The sequence below is a fragment of the Stegastes partitus genome, unplaced genomic scaffold (genome assembly GCF_000690725.1).
Source record: "Stegastes partitus isolate 25-593 unplaced genomic scaffold, Stegastes_partitus-1.0.2 Scaffold1716, whole genome shotgun sequence".
NCBI classification, from domain to species: domain Eukaryota; kingdom Metazoa; phylum Chordata; class Actinopteri; family Pomacentridae; genus Stegastes; species Stegastes partitus.
In genome coordinates, this window is record NW_007579447.1 from 13,255 (window position 1) to 24,574 (window position 11,320).

The following is an 11,320-nucleotide window of genomic DNA, read 5'->3' on the forward strand; positions in this document are numbered from 1 at the left end:
GAGTGTCGAAGGCAAAAACATTTTAATACAAAATATCGTGGAAGGTCAGACGATTACATGATTAGAGAGCGAGAGGAACTCATTTTGTCATAACACAACAGAATCTGTGCGGTCAGACTGTATACCGACCCTCTGTATACAACGAAAACAGACTTTAGTGAAAAGTGCTTTGTATAAAAATCAGTGGGTGTCCATTTAAAAATAAAAATGTAATAAACAAAAAGTACAAAAACTGAAATACAAAAACTAAAGTCTGACGAAACAACCGAATCTTTCATAAACCACAGAACAAAAATCTATGTGACCGGCGTCGAGTTATAAAATACAGGGTTTTTTTTCAGACAGGATTCTTCCGTACGTCAATCAATGCATTATTTGAGGTCAGTGGTCCGACGTTGAGGCTGGAGCGACGGGACTCTCGGCGAGATTTAACCACGGGGAGGGGCGTCGGCCCGCCCCAGGACCCCAGCCCGGTTTGAACTACGCGGTTAACGGGACCGTCGGGAGCCACTTGAAGCCACAGCTCCTCCATAGCAGCAGGTTCCTCCGTGGGGAGAGAAGAGCGCCTCCACGTGGACGGGAGAGGGGTGTTCACCAGCTCCCGCATTTCCTCTCTGGACCTGGAAGGTTTGTCGGGCTGCCCCGCCCCTCGGCTTCCTGATCCGTCGTCGGGGCAGCGGCTCAGCTTCTCCGTGCTGCCAACGTTTGCGGGTTTACCTTCAGATGGCAGGACTGAAAGACAGCATGTCAGCAGGACAGTTAATGTGATGAAACAGGCTTGAGTCCTCCTGTTCTGAGCCTACTGAACTTTATGATAAACATCAAGAAAGATCTGAGGGCGAAACGGACGATCAACGGAACAGAATGTCACATCTCAGGCCATCTACCAAACTTAAACCAAGGCAAAGCTAAAAAATAATTTTTTTTTGTTGGCCTTTTTTTGACAGGACAGTAGAGAGAGAAACAGGAAAGTGGGGAGAAGAATGGAGGAAGGACCTGCAGCAAAAGGCCATGGGCTGGATTCGAACCCACAACCGCTGCGTCGGGGACTATAGCCCCGTTACACTATAGGCCCAGTACATGGGTCACCAGCTCAGCCAGGTGAGCTATAGCGGCAGCCCAGAGAATAAAGTTTTTAACAAAACAACAAACAAAATACGGTTAGTAGAAGTCCGGCCTATTGCATATTCCTGCATTTGAGTTATTCTGACAACTGTAATTCAGAGCAGCATGAAGAATATAAAGAGTATTACTAAACATCTTTTGAAGAGACACTTGGTGTTTATGTATTGTGGTCATCAAGCCCAGGGTAAACTGAATTGTCGTCATCTTGCTGACAGCTCTAAACACAGTCACGAGCAGGAAAATAAATGCTTAGATCCAACAACACTTGTACCTTTAGGGTGCTCTTTTGGCTGACTGGCCGAACCACAGAACTCCCTCAGTTTGTTGCTTAGTTCAAGATTAGCTGCCTTGTAGTGGTTGAGCTCCATGCTGAGGTTATGGATCCATCCCTCGTACTGCCGCTGCCTTCCTGCCAGGCCCTCATCCATTTGTTCTGTGAGGACAGCAGGACACACACATGGGTATGTAATTACTATAAATAATAATGAAAACAAACAGATCTAAATACATTCTGGCATTACAGCTGCTTTAATACAACTTCCTGTAAACCTAGAATATGAGCAGTGTCAACACATGAGGGAGGAACTGATAACATGTTGTGACTGGTGACCTTCTTTTTAGCATGAGATAATATGTTGACCTTTGTAAGACGGTCCATTATTACCTCGACACTGCTGCAGCAAGAGCTGCACGCTCCTCTCATGTTCCTTCTGCTGTTGCGTGAGGCGGCGATCTGTGTCGAGTTGTGTGCGATCGAGGGCATTTTCCAACCACTGCACCAGCCTCTGCTGCTCATCCAGTTGCATCTCCAGCTCAGCCAGGGCAAGCTGCAGCTTCCGCTCCTCCTCACGTAGAGACACCACCTACAGGACACGATCACACAAACACTGTTCAGCAGACATACTGGTGAGTTCAGAGTGTTGTGTAGTCTGACACTGCTCACTTGTCTAATGAAAGAGTCCAAGCATTGCTATTACCGCTGAGAACTGTGTTTATTGCTCAGTGACACAAGTTAAAACATGTTTAAAGAAAAAAGAAGAAGTAAAATGTCATGTCGAGGACCTTGTCGAAGTACTTGCACAGCAGAGCTCTGGTCTCCGACGCAGACAGGTAGCTGAGTTTGGCCATGAGGTTCATCTCCCACTGGGACAGCATGCTGGCAGAAGCCCTCAGCTGTCTCTGTCTTTGAGTGATGGCCTCATTCTTGTACTCAATAGCTGCATCCAGAGCCTCGATTGCTTCGTCCAACTGGAAAAGGGTTCTCTCCTCCTGGTAACATCAGAGAGAACAGATGGGCTTCGTGAGCAACACACAGCTATTGCTGCATTTTCCAGTGAGAACTAATCAGTACTTGCCACATTCTAGTTCCTGCAATTGCTATGTGCGTACTTGTTATTGCATCTCCTGAACAGCTAAATCTGGCTAAAGACTGAATGATATCAGGGTGCTTCAGCCCAGAGGAACGTCTGACCTCAGGTGAGAGCAGGTTGCCCTGCCGCAGCTTGTCATCCAGCTCAACTCGCTGTTTAAGCAGTGAGTCTTTCTCCTGACGTAGGTTGTTGATCTCTTGGCGGATCTGCTGCGAGTCTTGAGCGCTGCTGCTGCGAAGGAGGCCGTTCCTCTCACTCAGCTCTCGCTCAAGTGTCTCGATGCGCCCAGTAAGCGTCACCAGATCTTTACTTAGGGCCTGGAGGAAAGAAAGAATAAAAAAAATTAAAATATTCAACATTTGCAAATGTGCTACGTCAGTGAACTGAGATGTTGGTATTTGTTAGTACCTGACTGGAGCGGAGCCGCTTGGTCTCCAGTCCACTGCGTTCCTGCAGCAAAGCCTCTTTCTTGGCGAGGATTTCCTCTCGTTTAGTCAGCTCTCCTTCCAGATCTTCCAGTCCTCTCCTCTGTTCTAGTACCCGCTCCATTTCCTCATCCAGCCAACGCTTCTGTTCCTCAATCTTCTGCTCACAGGCAAAAGCACACAGAAAAATCAAACAAGACACACATCAACAGAATGTAGCAGTCAGGATAGAGTGTTACGATATCACTAGGCTAAAAAATTTACTATTTCTAGTCTACAGTAGACAGTTACAACCAACATAATTCTGCACCTCCACAGCTCAAGTTACAAGCTTTTAAATTCTAACTAAAACACTGATGCTACGTATACAATTCATAAATCAATCCAGACAAGTTCTCATCACACCTGCTGCTCCTCTAATGAGATGACCGAGCCGTTGCTGCCGCTGCGTCTCTGCCTCTGGAAGGCTGCGATCTCCTCCGTTTTGATTCTCAGGATTTTCTGCTGCTGCTCGTTCTTTATCTCGAGCTCCTGAGAAGATAAAGGTCAGTTACAGGACAACGGCAGAAGAAAATGGCCTATTTCAAGAGTAAATAAATAGGTGCTGAATGCAATTAAGTCATGTCTGTTCTTTCACCGCTGAAATATTTCCATTTAAATTAACTGACACATTATTCTAAAGAAGGCAGATTCTTTACTAAACCTGCAACATGAAGCGTGACATTCATTCATGCTGATTGCAGTGATGTTGAACAGGTTACATTCATCCATTTTCTACCCATCGCTTTACCCTCTGTAGGGTCACTGGAGCCTATAACGCTGTCGTCACTCTGCAGTACCTTGACTCTGTGAGTTCTTCGTTGCATTTCGGTCTCCAGACGTCGTTTCTGCTGACTTTCCTGACGCAGACGCTTTTGCAGCTGCTCCTGCTGCTGTCTCATCGACTGGACGCTTCGTTCCAGCTCTAACACGCGACGCTCACTCTGGACCGGGAGGTTGGCGAGGCGAGCGGTATCCCTCTGCCGCTGACTTAGTACCTGATATACATCCAGACACAGTTTCCCATTCATTCAATCTGAAAGGTCTCGTGTTTAACAACAAAAAAATCAATTATGTATCAGAAAACGATCATCCAGCAAGAATCAAAAAAGCATCTTAGCTGCATAAAAAACATTCTTCCAGATGCCACACAGTTAAGTCTCGATTTGAGAGTTGAGATGTTTGAAAGTCGAACCTGAACTTTGCTCTGAGCAGCAGCTATCTTCCTGCGACATTCCTGCGCTCTCGTCTTGTCTGTTGCGCTGATCTCTCTTTCTTGTCTCTCCAGATCCTGCAGCTGCCGTTGGGCCTCCTGCAGCTCCTGTCGCGCCTGCACAGCTTCGCTCTCCAGAGCTGTGATCTTATGGCTGTACTGCTTGTTGAGGGCCTGAGCATCCTTACCTTTAAAACAAAAAACACAAACAGTTGATTTACAAAACAACTGAGAAAACATCTGTTTCAGAAAGATGCAAGTAAGGAGAGGTGATAAGAGTAAAACGGCTACCAGTTTTGACCAGCTCCTTGATGAGTTCTTCTTTCATGCGGATGGTGACAGACAGCTCCCTGATCTTCTGCTGTGCCTGAAGAAGTCCCCACTCTGTAACACCCTCGAAACTTTTCAGGCTCTCTCCTGTACTGGAGTTGGCTACATGGAAATATGAGAGAGTGGACAAGAAATCAGTGGGGCGGCACAATAGTGAAGGGAACAAAGCTGCAATGCAACAGCCCCCCACATTCACACCAGCCTCAGGTATCCACAGAGATCCCTGTTTGACTTGTAACCCTCCACCTAACTGGTGGCAATAAGCCTCTAATAGAGACGAAAACTAGGCAATGAAAGCTTATAATGCAGATCTTGAGAGAGCCTGAGGTTACATCTGATCACAGAGACGACACGACACAATGCAAAAGTAAACAACGCTGCCACCCCATGTGAAGGCTGGTTAATCTAATTCACTTAAAAACCTGGAAATGGACTCTCCACAAGCAAACAGTTCAACGCAGGAGGATTAACTTCTATTACTAAAATGCAAGCGGTTGCATCTTTCTCCAAAACTGAAAGAAGCTTGAATATTTCCGACTGTGTAACTTAGCACATAAACGACACATTGGATTTGTACAAACAGATAACGGTGAGATTGGTAGATGAGGGGAATATTTAATCAATGATAATGATTCATATAGTCTGGTCATACAAACAACAGATTTGACTTGACGTCCCATCAGTGCATCATTAAATCAACTTTCAACCTCCCAGGACACCTCGTTAGCGAGCCACTTGCTGGACTTACATGCTTTTCTGGCTAAACAGGGGTGTTGGTCTGGTTCAGGGAGCTGAGATGTTGGCCCTCTGCCACCAGCTGCCAGTCCTCCTGACAGCATATCCCGCTTGGTCCAGGTGAGGTTCACCTGCCTGACAGAATCATGGGCATTACAGGATGCATACAAGTGCAGTGACGTCGATACTGTCCACAAAGTCTGATCAGTCTGTGATGGAGCAGAATTTATTACATGAACATTCAAATCGTATAAACCAACATACTTGCATCTCTCTTGGCTGACGCTGAAATGACTTCCCTCTCGTTCTCTGTAATGCATTTCTGCTCCTCCTGAGACCTCCTGCTCCTCATGAAGCTTCCCCTCCTGATCAGCACAAGGCCCATTGCCGAGGCAGCCCAATGGACTGACCTGCAATCAAGAAAACACACACACACAGATGAAGCAGGCAATGACGCATACTGTTATACTGTCTCTATAGAAATGTTGAAAGACAAAATAAACTATACAATAAACTATAAAATAAACTACACTCTTTTGTGCATCTTTACAGAGATTTTTTCTGTTTCTTGTCTGTAAAAGTGGTTCAGCTGGTTGGTTACCTGTCTGTATGTGCCTCCATTCTGACTGTGCTGCATGGAGCCCATGGGGGCGGTGTGCGGCCGCAACCTCAGGTTCAGGCCCAGGCCCATCAGCCCTGAAGCAGACAGCTGACACTGTAGGTCTGCTATCAGGTCCTGCTGCTCCTGCAGCTTATCACTCTGAGACGGAAGGAAAACAAATCAGTAGCATATCATCAGAGGGAACATGTGATACAGCCTGGGATCAAATTCAGTGTTTTCTTTAGAATTGTTTTTCAGCAACAGGGGTGAAAGTGTTTTATTGCATCTTGTATTATTGGTCAGTCTTCATACAATATTACACTGAAACACAATCAAATGCATGATATGGTTTAAAGGTGATGGGTGGAGCCGTATCTTGTCTATCCTTATAGGCACCCAGCCTGACAGCCTCTCCTCTCCTCTCCTCTCCTCTCCTCTCCTCTCCTGCATCACTCTACGGCTCCAGCTGTCTACTTGTTTAGGAAGGTTCATTTCAAAATGAGCAACTTTGGATACGAGCATGTAGTTTGGATTATGAAACATATCTTTTGTGACACCAGTCCTGGAACATTTCTGACACACCTTGTAAACATCATTGGCAATTATTTTACAGATGTGTGTAGTTTTTATTTTTAATTTTTTTCTATTTTAATTGCTTTATTAGACAGGAATTGGAAAAAGAAATATAGAATAGATAATATAAGAGAAAGAGCAGGGGAGTGACGGTCAGGCTGCAGCACTGTGTCCACGACAAGTTTCCAAGGTCAGGAATCAAACCGGGGAATCACTGCTCGATGTGCGTCATGTGTCCTAACCACTTGGCAACCTAGTCACACATATCTCACTGATGTTTAATGATCAAATGGCAGCCAGACGGTGTTATGCTTGACTGAGTTTGCAGATATTAATGCAGCAAGTTGGATCTAAATCTTTTCTCTTTTTTCTCTTCTTTCACTCGCGCTCAGTTCTGCTTTATGTCGCCACACTTCCAACATCCGCCATTTTTAATTAGCTGCATTCTGCACAGTCATGTAACTTTATTCCATTTCATATAATATTAAAGCAACAGCGGCAATAATTTAGCAGTGGTGGCAAATATACAGAACAAACATTAAGGTTGCAGATCAGTGCTGTTATACAGATGACCACAAATCATTGTTGCGTTGGAGAAAAACACATTAGAAACAAAATGCGTCCAACCTGCTGCTTGTATTGCTCCATAGCGTCCTCCAGAGCTGCTAAAAAGTCTGTGTTCTCCCTCTCCAACCGCTGGATCTGTGACTGAAGATGTGCAATGCCATCTTCTTTCTCTCCATCTTTGTCACTCTCGTGTTCGTGGCTCCACCTCTCCTCCACAGTTTCTGCATCCTGGGCGATAAGTCATAGTTACAAGCACATCAGCACCGAATCCTTTAACTATTATCACTGAATTTGACGAACACAGTCTTTATCATTCACAGACATATCGTACCTGGTTCCTTACAGAAGGCCTCCCTCTCCTCAGCGCTAGACTGTCCTCAGTGGAGCTGTTCTCGATGCCGCTGTCCGGCCCTGAAGCAGTGGTCAGCCCACTTCGTTCCTCCTCCACCGAGCACAGCCACTCCTTCACCCTCAGACTCTGTTCTGCGGTCAGAGCGCCTTCACTCTGCAGCTCCCGGAGCAACCTGTGACACATCAGCAACACTGACATGTAAGGAGCAAACACTAAACGCTCATTAAAACCTACAAAAATGAAGCCATCGAAAGCTCTCTCACTTTCAGAAGAGCACAGACCGACACATCACCGGCCCTAGCAGTGTGTGGTTGAAGAAATCTACAGCTTTATATGCATCAGTCCCAATCAGCTCCTTAGTGGTTCAAAAACTATGAAGCTCGGCAGCATTTTATTGGAGCCAACGTGTCTGTATGGAGGTATGGAGTCACAGATTTACTCACAATAAATTCCATTTAGGTTTTAAGCAGCTGTTGAATGACAGCAGAGCTGCTACATAAGGCTTTGGCAGTAAATTCTTTATTGCTTTTGGCCTCTTAATGGACAAAAATAATTAAAATAAAACCCTGCACTGTTCTGTAATCTGTGTTTAATTCCTGGGGTTGACTCACTTTGCCATTTAAGTGTATGGTAATGATGGCTACACTTAAATATCAAACATTTTGTTTCTATATACAGTCAGATGTATTCATCCCCTTCCATTAAAGAAAAGGCAAAATTTACAACAGTCACTCAAATAACTAGAAACTGAAAAAGTAATAATAAATAAAAATTTGCTAAATTATAATTTAGTGAAATAAGACGTTGTTTTTGAATTGTGGTTGAAAAGAATAATTAAAAAAACAAAACTGTCCCGTACACATTAGAGCACTTTGCTGATGAGCAGTGAAATCCAAACACCTGTCAACAGGTGCAGAAGTCTGACTGAGAGTTACAGAAAACACCTGATGGCAGTGATTGGCTCAAAATATTAGTTTACGGGTCTCATCATGCTTTTCTTTTTTTATTTTTTTTATTTTAATATTTCTGTTGAACCACAATTCAAAAGCAATGTCATGTTTTTCTTTTTTTTTTTTTAAATTTATTATCACTTTTGTCAATTTCAACTTATTTCAGAGACAGCTGTTTTTTTCCTCCTTTCATAGGAGGGTATGAATACATTTGAGGACGACTGTATGTACAGAAGTTGCACTGACTCGTAAAATATACCTGAGCATTAATTTAAAAACATCAACATTTGACGCGTCTGTGAAGATTCTCAGTCGTCCAGGTCGTGGTTATTCTTGTAGATTAATCGTATGACTTGCTTGAGTTCCTTGAAGACGTTCCACCTTTCATCCAAGATTCTTCATCAGTTCTGACTGACTAGTTGGGACTTCCAGATACTTATATCCTAAAGAAACTGAAACTCAGGTGTGGCTCCTTAAGGATATAAGTATCTAGAACTCCCAACTAGTCAGTCAGAACTGATGAAGTCTCTTGGATGAGAGGTGGAACGTCTTCGATTAATCTACGAGAACATATGACTGAATGGTTGAGATAATGTAGCCTCTACAACAACTAAGACATCCAGAACTCTTGGAAAGTGTTTTATGTGAACGAGCAGTTCAGCAGGATGTTGCACCCTCAGAGACGTGGGTTAATAAATGTGCTTTAACCTGTACGCAGTGTCTGTGCAAGTCCTGTAGTGAGCGCTCTGAGCCTGCAGTCTGCTGATCTCGCCCTCCCCGAGTCGAGGCCTCCTGTTTGGATCGGCGTGAGCGATGATGCGGGTCTCTGACCGCTGGCGGTTTTCGAGGGCTCTGCGAAGGGCCTTGATTTGCTGCTCAAGCCCTTCCACGCGATCCGGCTCGCGCTTGCAGTTGACCGTGGCCCGATTCTGAATGTTTCTGGCTCTCGTGGCATAGTTTAGCGTATTCAGACTCTCATCGAAGTCTGAGGAAGACGGGCTGATGCAGGCAATCATCAGCGTTTTTGAATTTCCTCCCAAAGAGTCTTTAAGTATCCTGGTTGAAACAGGGATGATAAATATTAAACCCAACTGATAGTATAAAGCAATACTTGGTTAGATAATGTGCTGAAGTGCTGGTTAACGCATTTACATTTACCTTGTGATTTTAGAGTCCCTGTATGGTATGTGAGAGCCTTTCCTCTTGGGGTCCCCCAGAGCCCCAATAACATTTCCCAGAGCTAGAAGACCACTGTTGATCTGGATACTCTCCTTAAGTCTTTCTCCAGTGTTCCCCGTCCTTAAGATGCGCTCTGACCCTGCCAGGTCCACAAAGTGAAACTTGGAAGACAACATCTGTGGTCCAGAGCTTGTAGCAGTCCCATAAAGACGAGAGCTTCCCCGACGCTGGTCCATGTACACGGTAAAAATGGTGTGTGACCGGCTGGAGTTTGGATTCATCTGAGTCGCCCCGGTGTGCCTGGCTGTGTTTCCCGACTCCAGTAAACTCAAGACCTCGTCAAGGCCCTCCACTTCACACTCCTTCACACCACACAACACTATGGAGTAACACAGACAAAATATAAAGATCAATACATGGAGAAAACGATATTTACTTCACAACAACATAGCTACAAACAAATATGGCTGCCTTTATCCTCCTTACCGATGTTGCCTTTATCCTCCCGGATGTGGATGTCTTTGCTGGCAGTCTCCACCTCCAGGAGGTCCTTGAATTCCTCCTTGTAGACCTCCAGGTAGGACACCCGGACAGAGAAGTCTGTAAGGTCATTTTCATCTAGTAGCTTGAAGACGTCTGCAACAGCTCTGGGGATGATGCCCTGCTCCTCGTCTCTGAAGGAACCTAGAAACACATTATCATTATTATTAACACTAAAAACACATTCCTGGGTTTGGTAGTAAAACGTAATTAAATGATTGTGGATTTTTTGGCAAGTCCAACCGACGTGTACTCTGTTTTTGTCTAAAGCAAAACAACTGGACCTGCTAATAATCTTTGCCGCTGTTTTGAAATGGAAAAAAGTTTCAAAAGCAAAAAATAAATAACTTACAAATATTAGCTTCTCCAATGGTGTAGGTCTTGCCTGAGCCCGTCTGCCCGTAGGCAAAAACAGTAGCATTGAAACCCTGGAAAAAGGCATCGATCAGAGGCTGGACAGACACAGAGTAAACCTCCTCCTGACAGCAAGCTTCTTCAAACACAAAGTCACACAGAAAGTGTCGGTCGTGGCCCAGAGTGACCCGATGGAGCTCGGGGTCCACGGTGATGCAGCTCTCGTGGCAGTGCAGGAGCTCTTTGGGCAGGAGGGGACGCACTCGGACCGCCACCTGCACCGCACAGAAGTCCCCTCTGCCTTGGCCGCCGGGCACTTTGGGAGACATTTCTTTGGCACCGTCACAGCTCCTCAGCGCTCTGCTGTTCTGTATCGATCATCATCTGAAGAGAACAGAAATCGTGTCATTAAAGAGGTTTTCAGCATGTTATGCCGCATGGCTGAAGGAATTCATAAAGTGAAGCCATGATGTGTAGGAAACGAAGCAGCTCAAGCTCAGATTTATTTCTAAATTTCACCTACAGTAAGAGTGATGTGAATAAAATCCTCTATCACTAAATGATTACTCTTATAAGCAGACATCAATATAATGCAATGCAGTAGAAAATCACACGAGACACCATATCATAGAAAAATGACAAATTCATACGGTTCCATAGCGTGACTGCATGCGATCATCATCAACCGGCCTCCAGCTACAACATACACAGCTTGGCCGTGTCTCTCTCAGTTAGACCAGCTTATAATTCAAAGATCTTCTGCATTTATATTTAAAGACAAGACAAGCTGCCTTCATGCTCCTTTTTCTTTTTGACAGCTGATAGTCACGGTGCTGTTAAAGAACGACAACAATAGCAGAGAAAAGCTGTCCAGAAGCAGGCGTGGGAGTATTTTTCATGCTCATATTTTGTCCGTGCACACTAACAATCCTTGGAACAACTCTATTATAAAAAAACCTTGCAACGA

At 44.7% G+C, this 11,320-nt stretch overlaps 1 protein-coding gene across 1 annotated transcript; it reads right to left on the reverse strand.

The window, feature by feature from the left end:
* Positions 1-3: 3 nt before the first annotated feature.
* On the reverse strand, positions 4-10,731 carry kif7 (kinesin family member 7). The gene is made up of 19 exons (XM_008301795.1): positions 10,352-10,731; positions 9,946-10,143; positions 9,439-9,838; positions 8,989-9,336; positions 7,310-7,502; positions 7,039-7,206; positions 5,839-5,997; positions 5,502-5,647; positions 5,251-5,372; positions 4,464-4,604; positions 4,155-4,360; positions 3,760-3,957; positions 3,326-3,451; positions 2,904-3,080; positions 2,597-2,812; positions 2,188-2,394; positions 1,790-1,988; positions 1,397-1,558; positions 4-732 (listed from the first exon to the last, which is right to left on the reverse strand). Exons 1-19 carry the CDS (start codon positions 10,680-10,682, stop codon positions 338-340), a joined length of 4,092 nt encoding a protein of 1,363 aa, XP_008300017.1. The 5' UTR covers positions 10,683-10,731; the 3' UTR covers positions 4-337.
* Between the last annotated feature and the right edge of the window lie 589 nt (positions 10,732-11,320).